At 37.8% G+C, this 18348-nt stretch overlaps 1 protein-coding gene across 1 annotated transcript in view; it reads left to right on the top strand.

The window, feature by feature from the left end:
- TRPM7 (transient receptor potential cation channel subfamily M member 7) overlaps positions 1-18348 on the top strand; it is a 52422-nt gene that overhangs the window by 22962 nt on the left and 11112 nt on the right. The window contains exons 5-26 of the mRNA XM_063412284.1: positions 719-932; positions 1460-1584; positions 2186-2357; positions 3111-3285; positions 4024-4147; positions 4702-4774; positions 5041-5141; positions 6008-6142; positions 6921-6974; positions 7453-7593; positions 8020-8154; positions 8767-9047; positions 9514-9742; positions 10972-11127; positions 11265-11408; positions 11987-12115; positions 12781-13065; positions 14113-14287; positions 14828-14960; positions 15759-15943; positions 16588-16720; positions 17188-17903. Of these exons, the coding sequence (XP_063268354.1) occupies positions 719-932; positions 1460-1584; positions 2186-2357; positions 3111-3285; positions 4024-4147; positions 4702-4774; positions 5041-5141; positions 6008-6142; positions 6921-6974; positions 7453-7593; positions 8020-8154; positions 8767-9047; positions 9514-9742; positions 10972-11127; positions 11265-11408; positions 11987-12115; positions 12781-13065; positions 14113-14287; positions 14828-14960; positions 15759-15943; positions 16588-16720; positions 17188-17903 (4015 nt within the window). The remainder of the gene's footprint in view (positions 1-718; positions 933-1459; positions 1585-2185; positions 2358-3110; positions 3286-4023; positions 4148-4701; positions 4775-5040; positions 5142-6007; positions 6143-6920; positions 6975-7452; positions 7594-8019; positions 8155-8766; positions 9048-9513; positions 9743-10971; positions 11128-11264; positions 11409-11986; positions 12116-12780; positions 13066-14112; positions 14288-14827; positions 14961-15758; positions 15944-16587; positions 16721-17187; positions 17904-18348) is intronic.

Genomic DNA, 18348 nt, shown 5'->3' with positions numbered 1-18348 from the left:
TTGTTCTTAGTGTAGCTTAAAATTGCTGTGAACCCTTTTCCAGGAGCACAGAAACACCAGGCTGCCCACACCCATTTCTGCTTCCTTCTGCAGAGTGCAAGTGGGGTTGCTCAAACCAGTTTAGTGGACTGGTATTGTTTTGTTATTTAGAACTTGATTCGGGAAGGGTTCAATTTCTACTGTCCCCTCCTCTATTCAGTAGCTCATACTGAAGATGTGGCTGATCAATCATCTAGTTAATCTTATGCTGTTAAATATAAGAATGTTAAAAAGCTGCAAGTTTATAAGTTTTCTGTTGAAAAATGTAGGTTTCCTTCCCACCAGAAACAGGGAAGGAAAGCCAAGCAATTGTAAAACTCTTTGCAGGGGACACAAAAGCCTCTCCCATCAGATGGCAGAACTTTTATAGATACTTCTGAATTTCATCTAATCTAGAGATCATCCAGTGGTTTCATGGAGTCATTTTCTAGGTCACTGTGCCAGTAGGATGGAATACCACGGTCTTTCTGTAGTTGTTTGCTTCCCAAAACTTACTCTCAAAACTGTCTCATCTGGACTATAGAGAACATAAAGGAAGCTTGTTCATTTATTGCATCTGCTGTTTTGAGAAAGTGAATTACAGTTTCCATAGCCAGGATTAGGATAATACATCCTGAAATACATCCTGGTTCTTCTTTTTACACATTAGAACCTTTTAACTCTGTTCTTGTACCTGCAGTATGTGCGATTGTCTTATGACACTAAGCCTGAAGCTATTCTGCAACTTATGCTTAAAGAATGGCAGATGGAGTTGCCAAAGCTTGTTATATCTGTCCATGGGGGCATGCAGAAATTTGAACTTCACCCACGCATCAAACAGTTGCTTGGCAAAGGTCTTATCAAAGCTGCAGTGACAACAGGAGCCTGGATTATAACTGGAGGAGTGAACACAGGTGAGGAGCTAGCGAAGAATTAACTGAATTGCAGTTTTATAAGATCCAAATATTTAATGTATGGATGCACTGCATCATCATAATGCAAAGTAAATTTGAATAAGTTTTATCAAATGAAATTAAAATAATACATTTTGAATATGTGTATTTGAAAGTGGGCTACTGTTTTGTCTTGAAAAGAGAAACAATATATAGAGGAGTTGGGTTTTGGGCTTTGTTTTGTTTGGTTGGTTGTTTTCTGGATTTTGTTGTTGAAACAAGGAAGAGCTTAATGTGATTAAAAAGAGGTACAGTAATGTGCTGGAAACTCTGCTTCCTGCTAGGCTGTACTTGTTTTGCTGAATGACTTTGTTTCCTCCTAGTAGCTGTAGCATGGTGCCTTTTCTTTGGTAGTGTGTCAGTTAAGTGCCTAGATCCTTAAATCCTGGTTATCTAAATAAAACAGGTAAAGCTCCAGTTACCTAAATGAATGTATTCTTAGTAAGATGTGGCATTCAACGCTCTGGAATCTTTTTGTGCACGAACAGGTGTTGCAAAACATGTTGGTGATGCTCTACGAGAACACGCGTCCAGATCATCTCGAAAGATTTGCACTATTGGGATTGCTCCGTGGGGAGTGATTGAGAACAGAAACGACCTTGTTGGAAGAGATGTAAGGATGAATTACCTAACTGAAACAATGATTTACCTCATTTACTTTTGACACATCTGCTCAAGCATGTTTTTCCCTCGCTTTGCATCATTGAATACTTGCTTTGCTATGAAGATACACTGACATCTGTGACTTATGCAAGATTGTTACTTGTAAACAAGTTGCAAAATGCAAATATGCTACAAGGAGGAGCTTCTTAAGTGCAATCCTCCCCCTCACCACTGATATTATTGAATCAAATTGAAAAAAAATGCCAAAATACTACAGAGAATTCACATTTAGAGAGGATAATAAGTTGAAAAATTCTGATGTGAAGTCTTCAGTGCTACCTGTTGCCAGAGAAGTCACAAATTTTCCCCAAAGACACCTTTTCAAAGGATCTTTTCTCTGTTGCCCTTCAGAGCAGCATTCTTTAGCAATACAATTATCTACTTCCCTGCACAAGGTTCAGAGCTGCAGCTGTTGGTGTATCCTCACCCAAGGCATGCTTATATGTGTCAGTGCTTCTTGTTGAGCCACCAGTTGTTGTGTCTAGTTAAGTTTCCCAGAAACAAGTGTGAATCTGTGCAAGTAAAAGACATTGTTGTGTGCTTACACTTAGGTGGTTGCTCCATATCAGACCTTGTTAAATCCATTAAGTAAACTAAACGTCCTAAATAACCTCCATTCCCATTTCATTCTGGTGGATGATGGAACAGTTGGAAAGTATGGAGCAGAAGTTAAACTGCGAAGAGAACTGGAAAAAACTATTAATTTGCAACGGATCCATGCAAGTAAGTAATCCTGGCGCCTGAGGGCTGTTGAATGAATTAATGAAAAAGGGCTTTGCACCAAACATCTGAATGACAAAATAAAAAAATTAAAACTTTTGTTTATACTTCAAGTTTAAAATTGTGGATTTCAGCAGCTACTCTGGACCCTAGTTATTGCTGGTAGATTTATGATTCCTCTGGGACCACAGAGAAATCCTTTTTGAATCAAGTTGTCTATTTACATTGTGAAAACAAATGTAAGTCACTTGGTGTGGTGTCAGACTTTATTAGTCTGATTAATGAATGGTTTTGGCACTGATCACTTGCAGTTTCACAGTTTGCAGTTTGGTGTTTTCTGAGTTGTGGAGCAACACGTGTTTTGACCCTTATAAAAATGCCTTTGCAATATTTCCCATCAGTAGAGACTTCCCACGTACTTATGCTCAAACTTGTGTATGTGTTGTCACATTTGAAAATTATTGGGAGAAGTTGAAAGAGGAGTTCCATAAAGAAAAATTCTTCAGTTTTCTGCATTAGTTCATGAGTGTTTCTATGTGGAATCTCTTCTGTTTTGTAGGCTCTATCCTTCTGTATTGACCAGCTTGGCAGTGCTTGAAACTGCATTACCATCAGTTAATGTCTGACAGGCAGTATTTTAATGTTGATTCAATAGAAAGGACAAACCTGATTTATTAAATACATAAAACTGCCCTTAGCATTCACTGTACACTTACAGTGTTGTCTGGGTTTTATTATTTGTTTGCTGTTTTCCAGGAATTGGCCAAGGTGTGCCCGTGGTGGCACTGGTGTTTGAAGGTGGCCCCAACGTCATCCTGACAGTCCTGGACTTCCTGCAGGAGAGCCCTCCGGTGCCCGTGGTGGTGTGTGAGGGAACGGGCAGAGCTGCAGACATCCTGGCCTACGTTCACAAGCAGACAGAGGAAGGGGGGTGAGTGCCAGCAGTGCCAGTGACACCGAACATGGAGTGGGGCAGGGGCAGGGACCGCAGTGGGGAATCCCCGAGCACACGGCACAGGAGGGTGTCCTTGTCACACACAGATAAATGTAGGATGTACAGATGCATGGCATCTGTGTCTGTCATCCACAGATGAGTTCTGAGATCATTTCTTCATGAATCTGTACAAAACCTTTTTCTGTTTAGTGCAGAAAACACTTGCCTGTTTCAAGTGTAGCTTCAGATAATAAAAGGGGTGTGCTTGGGCTCCACAATACTTGATGATTTCTAGTTAGTTGTCAGGCTTGCATAAATCCTTAAACACACTGGGTCCTTGTTGCAGGGGCTGCCTCAGAACCTCGGGAGGCAGGGATCTAATGTAGCTGTACACCAAACAGTTTTGTCAAGGGTAAGATCACAAATGGGTCTCACTCAGAGGAGTGACTGCTTATTATTGTGTGTCAAAATCTTTTGACTGAGAACATCTCAAAACTCAATATGGGAAGGAAAGGGAGAGAGAGTTGAGTTACTTTTAGGAGCCAGTAGTATAGGATTGTAGATTAAGTAACCTGTAGTTCTCTCTAAAGGTTACCCAAGGTTTTGCCACAGCAGCAGTAATAAGCTTATAGATAGCAGGACATTGAATGGACATGTTGAAACTAATTAAATGCATTGTTGTTCTTATTGTTCATCTGAAACAATTGTTCTCCTGCTTGTTTGTTTCAATCTCAGGAATGTTCCTGAGGGTGCTGAGCCTGAAATCATTTCAACCATCAAAAAGACATTTAACTTTGGTCAAAGTGAAGCAGTTCATTTGTTTCAGACACTGCTGGAATGCATGAAAAAAAAAGAACTTGTAAGTAGATCTTGCCATAAAATTTTCTGCATGAGGTGCATGCATTTGTGGATATATGATGTGATTTTTTTTCTTTTTTTGGGTCTTTTAGTTATGACTGCTAATAAAGATACACTATCACTGCATGCTTAAAGCAAAACCACTTTATAGAGGTTATGTGTAGCCTGAGTTCAGGAACTGCTGTCTCATTTGGACATCACATTGTGCTGTTCTGAGATACAAAATTACCTTATTCAGCTAACCATGTTTGCTGTCAGGTTGATCTCATAATCTTTAATGGACTGGAGAGGTAAATAGGATACTGAGTTATAGATAGCAGTGAATTGTAATCACAGAAGGAAAAGAAGTTCAAATTAATTGAGGTTTCCTACTTGGGAAAACAAAACAGAATGCACACTAAATGTTTAAATTGAGCATGGGCAGGCTTCAAGTTGCATTGAAGATAAGGTGTCTTTTATGTCAGGAACTAAAAAAGATGTAAAAGATTGAAGCCAATCACCTGTGCCTGAAAATAACTTTCAAATATGTTTTTCCTACTTTGCCATTTTGAACAGATTACAGTTTTTCATATTGGGTCAGATGAACATCAGGACATTGATGTTGCAATACTCACAGCATTGTTAAAAGGTGAGACTTAATTTTTTGAGACCATTTGGAACCTCCAGCTATTATTTGTTTATGTGATGGATTATTTATAAAATACCAATAGGAGTTGTAAGGTTTTAAACAAATCAGTATATGTGTTCTCATTGTATGATGCTGTAACATGACATAAATGATGACATACACTGCATAATTTTGTGGTGGATTGCTTGATTTGGCCTTGCTAGGAAGCAAGAATGTTTATTATCTTGTCATTAATTTTAAATTTTCTTCACTGTTTTCTTCTTAAGGCACGAATGCATCTGCATTTGACCAGCTTGTTCTTACACTTGCATGGGACAGAGTTGACATAGCCAAAAATCACGTTTTTGTTTATGGGCAGCAGTGGCTGGTATGTAATGGTCTGGATTAAGCAGAATGGTAATTGCTAATAGAGAGAAGCACAATTTACTGTAAAGAATGAATCTTGACTTTTGTAGAGAGAGACTTTGGAATGCTGACACATTTATTTTGAGACTAATTTGGGTATATATCATAGCCTTAAAGCTGTTTTGCTATTATGTATTTGAAAATGGTCCAGAAATTTTAGTGATATGCTAACTGTTCTGAATAACTAGCAGAGAAAATACATTACGAAAGGTGGAAGCTGAATTCAAGTTAGTCAGATGCTCTTTCTTTGTTACAGTTGCATGGCCCTAGAGAGTTCTTAAGAAGCATCTAGTAAAATGCACTATTGACAGCACTGCAGTGTCTTTGGAGGGAGGGACAAAATGTCTGTTTTTTTGTAGTTTGAAAATGAATTTAAGAGCTACCTGGTGGCTCTTGCCTTTTCTCCCTATCGCTGTAAAAATAAAACATGAGCTTACTGAGTGTGCAGTCAGAAGAACATACTGTGTAAGGCTTATTGATTGCCATGATGGTTCTGACATCTTTGAAGCAAATTGTGCCTTAGATATTTAATGTCTTTTTTTGTTTTATCCAGTATCAGCCTCTGAGAACACCTCAATTATGTTAAACCAAATGTCTCCTTAGTCCCACTGTCTCAGTAGGCAGTATCTATGGAACAGTTCAAGTCTTCAGGGTATCCTCCCATCCTGTAATTGTGTGAAGTTCAGGACATATTTGGAACTGAGGGTGACATGTTTATAGACATGTAAGGTTTTACCAGCCCTGTAAATGAAGGAGGTTGATACAGGATCTAAGTTCACCTTTTTATTGGCACTCTCTAGGCTCTACCTTTTTGCTTATTTGTTGTAGGTTGGCTCCCTGGAACAGGCTATGCTGGATGCCCTTGTGATGGACAGAGTTGCATTTGTGAAACTTTTGATTGAAAACGGAGTTAGCATGCACAAATTCCTTACAATTCCGAGGCTGGAGGAACTTTATAATACAGTAAGTAAATGATTGCTTTTTAAGCTGCTTTTAGAGCAGTTTTTCAGTTGCTCAGCCTGTTGTGTCCTGGCTCGTGGGCAGCAGTCTGGGGGTTGTGGGGTGTTGGTAGGGAAGGCTCCTGTGCACGAGGTTGGAGTGGGGAAGTGGAAGCTGCTGTGCACGGCCCCAGCAGCACCAGAATTGTCTCTCAGCAGGGTGTTCATTGTGTTTGATGGAGGGGTAGACACTAAATGGGAAATTGCAGCTCTGTTGTGGACACACGAAGTGTTCAAACCACAGTGGGGAAGAGAACGAGAGAAAGTCATGTGGGTGAACTTGTGCCCAGAATCTGAGATCCTTACAGCTTTATAGGATAGATTCTGTCTGTAGCAGTTAACATCATAATAGTTCTAAAAAGAGTTTAATTTGTCAACCTGCCTAGTTATAATTACTACTTAGAAAAATTTTGTTGCTGTAGGTGTTGATCTAAGAATTCCAAGGTAATTTTGATAACAGTATCCAAAGACAGAACAAAGAACCTTCCACCAAAAATTAGCTGATGTGAGTAGTACACAAATACGGCTTAGGTTTGTGTTAATAGTTTTGTTATGTGTTTTTGACAAAAAAAAAATTGAATTCTTTACCTAATAAAGCTCTGTAGAGAAGCCTCCTTTGAGGTATATTTATTTATGTTTTGTTATATTTTTATATTTTTAATTCGTTTTTTAAATTAACCTCTTATGGTATTGCTGTTGCATGAATTTCTCATTCCAAGTTTTCCCTCTCTTTTTTTATAAAGAAACAAGGCCCAACTAACCCAACACTCTTTCATCTTGTTCGGGACGTCAAACAGGTATGCTGTCCATGTAAAAATCTGTCAAAGTAGCAGTTAGTTCTTGTTAATTTCTTGTATTTGACTATCAATTTGATCTGCAGTTTATTAATTGAATTTTATTTTAAGTATTAAACTACTTCTGCAGACATTTTGGTAGTTTACAATGCTTCTGTTGTATGCTTGGTGCCCTTTTGCCTAAAAGATGTTAAACCCAAAGAGTGTTGTCTTTCATCTTGCTTTTGATTATTTTCCTTCTTGGGGGGATTGAAAGCTGATGCGCACAGAGTGGAAAAATTTTGGCTGTTAAAACAACAGACAAAAAACCCCCTGTGCCTCCCCCACCAGTGGAACAAGTATCTATTCTGTAGAAAAGGAGGTATAACCTGGGCTTTCTTTAAAAATAACTGTTGAGCCACATAGATGCTTTTTGGGTTTTGTGTTGGATTTTTTTTTTTATTATACTTTGAAAAAGTCAAAATACCTTTTTTATTCCTAGGGAAATCTTCCTCCGGGGTATAAAATCAACCTGATTGATGTGGGGCTGGTTATTGAGTATCTGATGGGAGGAACCTACAGATGCACCTACACAAGGAAACGCTTCAGGGCGATCTACAACAGCCTCAGCGGGAACAATCGGGTACGAGCGCTTGATAACAGCCCTTTTGTTACAGAGTGAAAAACTCACACCTTGGTGTTCTGTAGAATGATTGAATCCATGGTGGTTTGTTTGTTCTTGTCAATGGGTTGGTTCTTTTAAACGCAGTAGTAAGGGCTGTGAGGGCAAACAGCAGGTTTTGTTCTCCTCACCTTATTCTAGCATATCCTAATTCCTTCTCTGTGATTCCCTATTTTCCTACTGATTGGGAAAGAATGGACACTACATATGCAGATACACCAGGGCTTAGGATGCAGATATTTTAGTTTCTACAAACTACACTAACAAACAAGTGTTAAAAATAATGAAAAGAAATGGAAAGCCATGTTAAATATCCAGTGAGAATTCTGGTTGTGCTGTTGTATAAGTTCATCCATGTTTCAGTAACCAAACCCCTCCTTGTTGCAGAGGTCTGGGCGAAATCCTTCAAGCACTACTCCTCAGATGTGTAAGAGCCATGAGTCTTTTGGTAACAGGGCAGACAAGAAAGAAAAAATGCGCCATAATCATTTCATCAAAACAGCGCAGCCGTACAAACCAAAGGTGAGGATTATCAGGGGAACACGGGGGGATTATTTCAGATAGCTAAGAGTGGGGAGCCTGCTGGAAATCCAAGTGTCACTGAGTGTGAGTAGCAGCAATTGCATTGACTTTGGTAAAGCTAGAATTTCAGCCTTGCTTTTGTAGTTTTTTCTAAAGTGCAGCGTTTTTACAGGATTCTGTAAAGGGTGTTTCTCTTTCTGTATAGTCTTGTGGATAGGTTTTAATATGTTAGGGACCAAAAAGCTTATCTTTGATAGAGCTCTAGTGATGAGGGTGGGATTCACATGGCTTGATAGATGGAGCAAGATTTGGCCATGTGTTACTACTACCAGCAGTTTCCATGAGTTTTTTATTTGTATGTAGGTATATTAGTTACAGCTTCTCTTTGATCTATAATTCAAATTAATTCAGTCTCACAGTTATTAAAATGAATTGTACTTAACTGAAGTTTTTGAACAAAAGTTCCAACTGCTTTTCAAGTCTTCAAAAATTATCTTTTTTCTTTTTATAATTATTTATAATTTGGTATTTGTTCACTCAGCATTTTATTTCAAGTTAAATCATGACCAAGCTTAGCCACTTAAAATGTGACTTTGTGGTTTTATCTTCAAGATTGACACTGGTGCAGAAGAGGGAAAAAAGAAAAGAACCAAAGATGAAATCGTTGACATAGACGATCCTGAGACGAGGCGTTTTGCTTATCCTCTGAACGAGCTGCTGCTGTGGGCAGTGCTGATGAAGAGGCAGAAGATGGCCCTGTTCTTCTGGCAGCACGGCGAGGAGTCCATGGCCAAAGCCTTGGTGGCCTGCAAGGTCTATCGCTCCATGGCCTACGAGGCCAAACAGAGCGACCTTGTTGATGACAGTTCTGAGGAACTGAAGCAGTATTCCAAGTAAATTACATTCCTATCCTTCAAAATATTTTCTTGATATGTGCAATAGAAGTAGTGGGCTACTTGTGAACAAAACACAAATTGTTCTGTTAGTACACTTGAAGATAATTATGTTTTGCAAAAAGGTTTAAGTGGAACCCTAGTAGAAGCTTTATATTAGATATTGCTCTTTCTTAAGGGCTGTTAAAAGTCTTGATTTATAGTCAAATAAAAGGAGACTCAATGTGCCATTTTCTTCTGTGTAGTTTCTATGAGTGTTTAAGTAGCTGGTTTAGTATGCATATGTTTTTAACAGAAGTCATAGATTGATGTGTTGTGGTTAGAAATTATAGTGTGTCTGTACAGAAGGGACAAATTATAATCCCTTCAAGTTGTGAAAGTTGGGAATTTGTGCAAGAAAATTCATGCTAAACTCTTGGTGATTTCTATAGATACTACATTTTGTTGTTTTTTTTCTTCATTTTAGTGAGTTTGGTCAGCTGGCAGTTGAGCTGTTAGAGCAGTCCTTCCGACAAGATGAAACTATGGCAATGAAATTACTGACTTATGAACTTAAAAACTGGAGCAACTCCACATGTCTGAAGCTGGCAGTGTCCTCGAGGCTCCGTCCATTTGTAGCACACACTTGCACACAGATGTTGTTATCAGATATGTGGATGGGAAGGCTGAACATGAGGAAGAATTCATGGTACAAAGTAAGCACTGTTACAATTTATTCATGTAAAAAGGGTCAATGGAGTTTATGTTTAAAGGGAAGGAAAGTGTGTGTTTAAATGCTGTTAGTGTAAAGCTTTCACAACTATAGCTTTTATTAATAAATCCTGTAAACCAATCTCCTATAACATAATCAAAACTGGAATATTTGTTGTAAACGCTTCTTTTGACACTCTATTATCTTTTCAAATAAGGTACAGAAATATAGAAGGCAAAAACCAGGCAAGTAGCCTTTAATCAGAGGCTTAAAGAGATCATGTGAATACTAATCCACTACTAAAAACATAGTAGTAACAACCCTTAACAAATGGAAAACCTGTTGTAAGACTGTAGTTTCATGCATTTTGGCTTTTTACAGGGAGCACATAAGACTTGATGTAAAAAAGCTTTGTGAATATCCTATTTTGGAGGAACTGAGCAAAAGCAGGGCACAGAACAAACAAGAGCAGGCAAATCAGGGACAGGTTTTCCAGTGGTGTCCTTTGTGTGATATAGATCAATTCTGATCTAGGCAGAGATAATTGATATAGATCAATTGAACCAAAATGGGAGTTGCATATTTCTTTGAGAAATTAGGTACCAAAACTAATTGTTGCTAGAAATATAATGAAATACAACCTCCCTACAAAAGATCTACAAGCGTCATTTAACTTGTGACCTACTAAAATCCTCTTTGATAACTGATTAACTGTTTTCTTGCTTGCTTTGTAACAGCCTAATGACAGTAAATAGCTTTCACTTACTCGCTTCATCTATACCTTAGCTCATATTTTTATCATAAATTGAAAAAAAAAACCAAAACAAAACATATATATACCACTCCCCTCTCCCCCATAAACCACAACCTTTTATATGCTTTTACAATACACTGTTACAAAGTTTCTGGGAGTGGATTAAACAACAGAGTGTGAACAGAGTATCTCTATCTACAGGCTTGGAGCACATTCTTTCTAGTAGCTTTGAATTTTGGAATATCTTGGTTTTTCCCACTTCCTATGTCTTCAAGTCAAGAAACACTCTGTATATGTGATCCTAAGCTCTTAAGTGTGTATACAAGTAATAACAACTAACTATTTTCTACATTTTCCCCCTCAATAGCAAGCAAGTGAAATTTAGATAATATATTTTCAGAGGCTATTCTGTGTGTTGGTGTATTCTGATGCTTTAATGTAGTTGTGAATTATTTACATTCAATCTTCATCTTTTCCAGGTGATCCTGAGTATTCTGCTCCCTCCTGCTATACTGCTCTTGGAGTATAAGACCAAGGCTGAAATGTCCCACATTCCTCAGTCTCAAGATGCTCATCAGATGGCAATGGATGACAGTGAGAACAACTTCCAGACTGCAGCAGATGAAATACCTATGGTAATGTGGGGCAGAGGGAGTTATTAAAAACAATATTCCTCACTTGAATAATTACATTTTTAAGTCAAAGAAGTGAAATTTAGTGCCACAAAGCATGTATTTTTTTTTGTGGGAAGTTAACAGTCCTTTTATTTTAGGAGGTTTTTAAAGAAGTGAGGATCTTGGACAGTACTTTTGAAAAGCATGATATGGAGACTCCAGCAAAGCCTAAAAGACTCCCAATTACACAGAAGTTTTATGCATTTTATCATGCTCCAATTGTGAAGTTTTGGTTTAATACGGTGAGTTTTTTGTGTAGTGTGTATTTGATTTGGAAATGTAGCACAGATTTTTGGGTTATTTTGCCAACATGTAGTTCTGATTGAATCAATGTTCAGCACTTTCCAAAAAGCAGACAGAAAACCCCTTACCTTGCTGAGCTGGAAATGAGAAATACTTGATTTTATAAAACTGAATAAGCACGTGCTGTGCCCTGTGGTCTGGTTTGTTTTTATTCTGTTCTGAGTAATTGTTTTCATCAATTGCTAGCAGCAGTTCTACAACCATGTATTAGTCTCAAGTGCATGCACAGCTTCATTTCAATCACTGTTCTAGAAATGCTAGAATTTGTACTGGAGGAAAATAGCTGTACTAAGAGTGAAGCTTTGCTAACAATAAATAGCTTATTACAGCTATTTTTCCTTTTCTAAGATGAAAATGTTTGTATCCCCTTAGAAATAATAACTTTTCTGTTTAAAGGGGTAAATACAGTCTTGTAATCCTATTTGAAGCTTTTATTGTAAACCACATCAAAATATCCTATGTACATCTATAAAGGTCCTTCAGTAATTATGTGTATATGTTTTATTTGTTTTTTTAGTTGGCTTACTTAGGATTCCTCATGCTCTACACATTTGTGGTTCTTGTAAAAATGGAAGAATTACCATCTGTTCAGGAGTGGATTGTTATTGCTTACATTTTCACATCAGCAATTGAGAAAATTCGGGAGGTATGCCTGTAACAATCTGGGATTTTAGCCTTTTTTGTCAGTTAAAACAGTATGCTTTAAACTTTTATTTTGTAAACAAGAAAATGGAAGAAACTTCAAGCATCAGAGTACATGATGTAAACCTTTATCTTAAAGCTTGGTATAGGCTGCTAGATGGAGGCCTTGTAAAACAAGGTGGGTAAATGTGTGTTTATTTGGCTCTCCCACTGTGCTATGACCAAGATATCAAAATAGAAAAAAAAAAGCTTTAGTGACACAAGAGAACCATCATAACTACAATGTGCCTGGTCAGCAAGAGACTACAAAAGTTCTGTAATAATTTTTAAATGGGAGAGATAAAGTTAGTCCCTTAACCTGGTACCTCAGGCTCAACTGGAGGCAGGTGGGGTTCATTTTTGTCACAGTAACTGCCTCAAAAGACATAAAAACATCACCAAAACCCACTAAATCCAAAATTCCTTCATCAGTTGTTTAGACAGAGCAAAACTCTCCTTTCCTTGTTGTGAAGCTGACACAGTTAAACAGTGGTTTTGATTGCTTAGCATTTAAGAGTTACCCATCTGAATAGCTATTCTATTTTTGCAAGTGTGTTAGTGATTCACGTATTTTACTGTTGGTCCCTGTGCAATAAATATGGGCTGTCCTGAGCTTCGATTCTTTTACAGATTTTTATGTCAGAGGCTGGGAAGATTAACCAGAAGATCAAAGTGTGGTTCAGTGATTACTTCAATATCAGTGACACAGTTGCCATTGTCACTTTCTTCATTGGGTTTGCGTTAAGATTTGGAGCCAAGGGGAATTTTGGAGAAAACACTTACAGAGAAAATTACGTCTTTGTTGCTGGAAGAATAACATACTGTCTCAATATAATTTTTTGGTATGTGCGATTACTGGATTTTCTAGCTGTAAATCAACAGGCTGGCCCTTATGTTATGATGATTGGGAAAATGGTAAGTACTGTGTTTGTTATTGATTTTTTTTCCCGACTGCATCCATTTATAACTTCTCTCAATAGTTTTATTTAGTTAGTTTCTTTTCCTGCTGTGACAGGATAACAACTTGGTGTGCAGCACTAGCTAGCTGGAATATAATTTAAAGGGTTTCAAAAGAAGCACTGGTTAGAAGGCTTCCTTTTTAGAGCTATTCCTGTTACATAAATGTTTAAAAATGGCAAATCTTCCTTCTCTGGCCTGTTTTGTTCTCAGATGTCAGAGACTTCAATGAATATGGTGAAGCCTTTTTCTTGTTTCAGCTTCCTATTTAGGTCTGAAATTTATAGCCTTTGTGTTCTTTAGGTCAAAATGTTTAACTTTGGTGTACAGCAGCTTCATGGTTTTGTGCTGTGGAAATCTGGGAATAGATTGTGCTTCTTGTCATCTCACACAAAAAATATTAAAATTGTATAAACTTAAAATTAAATAACCTAGCTCTACTGTCAGTAGCTATTCTAAATGTTAAAAACCATTTTAAGGCTTGAGAGCTGTATGTATGGATGTGGAAGGGGCATTTGTGTTTCTTCCCTCTATAAAATTGTTCTTACCATATTGAACCTGATCATTCCTGAAAAACAAGGGCATCAAGTTGCTCATTTCTCACTTTGATTTCTTGGAAGAGGCATAGGTTTTGTGTTCCTGCCCTTGGAAAACTACGTCTGGTTTTTGTGCAGCTGTTGAGTACCTTTAGGGAGGAATGTTACTCTTTGTCAGCTGCTCCTTGTGTACCTCGTAGTATCCAAGCTGAAAGGGAAATATGCTCAGTTGCCTTTGGCCAAGGGTACTAAATACATTACAAGAAAGGACAGGAAAGAACTCAATAGTTTTGGGGTTTTTTGACTTATTATTGAACAAAATTTTCTGAGTGAAATATTTGTGTCTTGTACTCTTTTCCTTATATAATACATAGAATTTCTCAAGTGTACACTGTCACTGTGAAAGTTTTTAGAGTTGTAAGATCATATTTATGACCTTGTGGATTAACTGACTCTTTTGTGTTAATAGGTGGCCAACATGTTTTACATTGTGGTGATTATGGCACTTGTACTACTTAGTTTTGGTGTTCCCAGGAAGGCAATACTGTATCCTGATGAGGCACCCTCTTGGACTCTGGCTAGAGATATTGTGTTTCATCCATACTGGATGATTTTTGGTGAAGTCTACGCCTATGAAATTGATGGTAAGATCTGCAATTATGAAGCAAGAGAAAACGTATTCTGATAAGGTCTTCTCAAGATCTTATGAAATCCCAATTTTTTTGAGAGTCCCAGTGCTGTTGGCATTGATTCCATTCAGTGGGAATATGTGGGTTGCAGCTGTATAACTGTGTGACCTGATTTTTCATTTTCTTTTCTAAACTTGATTGGCTTAGAATGAAAACTACGTAATTACCATTTCTCTCAAGGCTATTCCTAGCAAGATTTTGGAATTCTGCCCCACAGCTATCATGACAAAATTTTGGCTGTAGTAGTGTACTATGCTTTTTTAAAAAAGCCAATAATATGATTACAGGATAGTATCAGCCAGAAACATTGTCTCTGGTGTTTTTTCTATCATGTTCCTAAATGCATGGAGACATTTGGAATTGCAGAACCAGTGCATAGTTGGTTGTTGCAAACTGTAAGTGACTTTTTTGGGGAGAGGGGGGTGTTTGTCAATACCTACTGGGAGGTTCTAGAAGATACTCATGTCTTCTCTGTATCTTTTTTTCCCAACACAGTATGTGCAAATAATTCTGATGAAAAAGTTGCTCATCTCTGTGGCCCGGGAACATGGTTGACCCCGTTTCTTCAAGCTGTCTACCTCTTTGTACAGTACATAATCATGGTTAATCTCCTGATTGCATTTTTCAAGTAAGTATATAGATAGTACTTAATTTTTGCTAATAATTGGACATGTGCATATCTCATTGCTATAAGATCATAAGAGCTGGTGCCACATCAAAGCCATCCCATTTCCTGGAAGTTTTTTCAGGTTCCAAGGCTGGTCTTTGTCTCTTCCTCACTGCAGGCCCTTGGCTAAGTTAGTGAAGTGTGTGATGTGACTGGTTCACGTCACATCTGTGAGGTCAGGGGAATCAGAAGTTCAAGGAAATTCGAAGACATTTTGTAATTTCTCTTAGTCAGAAAACAAACAAAATTGTTTCTTTGACTTTATTGACTGTTGTTCCTAAATTCATGTAATTCAGTTATAGTTAGTTGTCTTTTATAGTTCTCTGCAAGTGTTTGATTTATGGGCATAAGCAGCTCATGAACACTGAAGAAGGCAGACAGCAGGATTAACATGGTGTGATATAAAATTCTGGGTTTAGTTAGAAATAATTAATTTTTTTGTTCAGCACACTTGAAATTTGATCTCAGTGTAATTTATGTCTGAGTAAAGGTACTGAGATGTTACTTGATAGAGAATTTCTTTAGCCCTGTCCTTGCTCTGGATCATGACGTTCTCTTGAACGTGTATCCAACTTCCACAAAAATAATTTTGCAGCAAAAAATGTTTATGCTTTTGTCTCTTAATTGACTTCAGAATTCAAGATTATTATCAAAGTGTTAAAAAAGCAATCAATCAAACAACCACTAAACAAACACCAACAACTCCCCACCACCCCAAAACCCACCTTGATGTGTTAATATTGTTCTGTTCCCTTTCAGCAATGTGTATTTACAAGTCAAGGCAATTTCAAACATTGTGTGGAAGTATCAGCGCTATCATTTCATTATGGCCTACCATGAAAAACCTGTTCTGCCTCCACCACTGATCATTCTCAGCCACATGGCTTCCCTGTTCTGCTGTATATGTAAAAGAAGAAAGACAGACAAGACTTCAGATGGGCCAAGTATGAACAGTTATCCAAAAATTGCAGTAATGTTTTTGATGTGGTTAAAGCAAACTGTCAGAAAAGCACCATGTCCTTGGTTATAATGTGTATAGTGAAGAAAGTCAAAGTGGGTCTTAATTTTATGTGTTTTCAATATTGATAATTCTTTTGAAAATCACTGTGCTTTTCTCAAGAGTTTAATGCCAGCCCCTAGAAATCTCCAGTAAAACTAACCTTTAGATTGGATTTCTTGTCTTTGCTAATGGAGAAGATTTTTTTCTTTCTCTAAAACTTCTTTGAAACTGGAAAAAAAAAATCCAGCTCTTCTGCCTCAGAGATAAAGGGATTAAAGGGTAGGAGTGTAAGGAAAAGCATAGAAGTGTAAGGAATGATAATATTGTGCACATATCCTCTCAGAACTACTATTTTTTTATTATCAGTCTTTGACCTTGAACTTTTTCTTGCAATGAGAGAGGAAGGGTCTTAAGTGGTCCTCTGGTAGGATTTTTTGGTTTGTTGGGGTTTTTTCCTTTTTTTTTGTTTTCTTGTTTTTATCATGGGGTTTTATTGTTGACATCCTTTGTAGAGTTATGCCTGTTGGTTTTCAGCACCTGTACAACTTCACTACATCTGTGTCATCCCAACTGTTGATCTCTCTTTAGAACTCTTCCTGACTGAAGAAGATCAGAAGAAACTTCATGATTTTGAAGAGCTGTGTGTTGAGATGTATTTCAATGAAAAGGATGATAAATTTCATTCTGGAAGTGAGGAGAGGATTCGAGTCACATTCGAACGGTAGACTATTTACAAGTAAAATTTCTGAATAGAGAATTAGAACTTTTACAGGTTTTTTAAATGTATTTTAAAGGCTGATGAATACAGCTCAAGAACATAAAGTGTTTATGCAAATTTTATATGGTATTTTTCCATTGCTGTGCAGAAACTGCTGATGTGATTGATACTTCTTGATCTGTAGAAGCACTCAGTAAACTGAGGCAATCATATTATTTAGTTTCCCATGATGTTTTAAGAAACTGAGATTTCAGAAAATGCTGTAGGCCCTCTCTTGATAACTGTTTCAATTCTCTGACTCAGAAGTATGTACAAATGTATTACAAAACAGTCCAATGCTATTGTATTATTGTGACAATCGAAGTTGATTTTCCCCTTGATTAAAGGGGCAGAAAGGATTATAATCATGTTTCTTTTGCATATTGAGAAAGATACATTTTATATCTACTTCATAATTTGATTTTTCTTAGGGTGGATCAAATGTGCATTCAGATAAAGGAAGTTGGTGATCGTGTCAACTACATTAAAAGGTCATTACAGTCTTTAGATTCCCAGATTGGCCACCTCCAGGATCTGTCTGCTCTGACTGTGGATACTCTGAAAACACTGACTGCGCAGAAAGCCTCAGAAGCCAGCAAGGTTCACAATGAAATCACCAGGGAACTGAGCATTTCAAAACATTTGGCACAGAATCTCATTGAGGACGGCTCTCTCAGATCATCTGTGTGGAAGAAGCACAGCATTGGAAATGTCTTTGGCTCTCTTCCACAGGGAGGCCTCGAGAGCAATAACGCTTTACTCTGTAACATTTCAATCCGTGATGACAAAGAAGTCCAACACAAGACAATCGGTCAGGAGTTGGCTCTGGTTCCCCGAAGAGAAGAAAAAAACTTCCAAGAGGCAGGTTCCTCAGGCAGTGCCTTATTTTACAATGCTGTTTCCCCTCCAGAACTTCGCCAACGAATACAGGCTGCAGAGATCTCAAAATCCACTAGTAAAAGTAAAAAATTAGGCAACTCATCCAACAGCATGCCACATGTAACATCCCCAACAGCAAAGTTCTTTGTTAGCACTCCATCTCGACCCAGTTGCAAAAGTCAGCTGGATTCTTCAGCAAAGCATGAAGAGACTGTTTTCTCTAAGGCTACAGAAGGAGATAATAATGTAGAGTTTGGTGCATTTGTGGGTAAGTATAACAAAATAGATTCTGAATGTCCTGAAGTCGTTATTAGCTGCTCTTATCCTATTGCTTCTGGCTCTGCTTGCCTTGCTTTCACCCAACCTTGTGTTGAAAATGGAGGATACGTTAATTGTGGTTTTATTCATGATGAGAATGACACTAATGATAACTACAGCTGCAGAGTTGACAAATGTGCTCACCCATCCCCTGTCAAGTTAGCGAAGAACAAGCCCCAAACGAAGTTCTCTTTGTCAACGGGCGACTTGACGGCAACAGTCAACTGTGGCGGCTCACATGGAAAATTGAATATTAAAGATGAACTTTGCAAAAGTCAGCATGTCCATGCAATGGAACTGCAAACCCGAGATTTATGTTCTAACATCCTTATGGGACTACTTCATAAACTGTGGACCAAATCTAAGCCACAAGGTTTGACTTATCAAGAATTGTA

This window comes from Prinia subflava, chromosome 15, assembly GCF_021018805.1.
Source record: "Prinia subflava isolate CZ2003 ecotype Zambia chromosome 15, Cam_Psub_1.2, whole genome shotgun sequence".
NCBI lineage: Eukaryota > Metazoa > Chordata > Aves > Passeriformes > Cisticolidae > Prinia > Prinia subflava.
The sequence above is the reverse complement of the archived record's forward strand: the minus strand, read 5'-3'. Positions and strand labels throughout refer to the sequence as shown.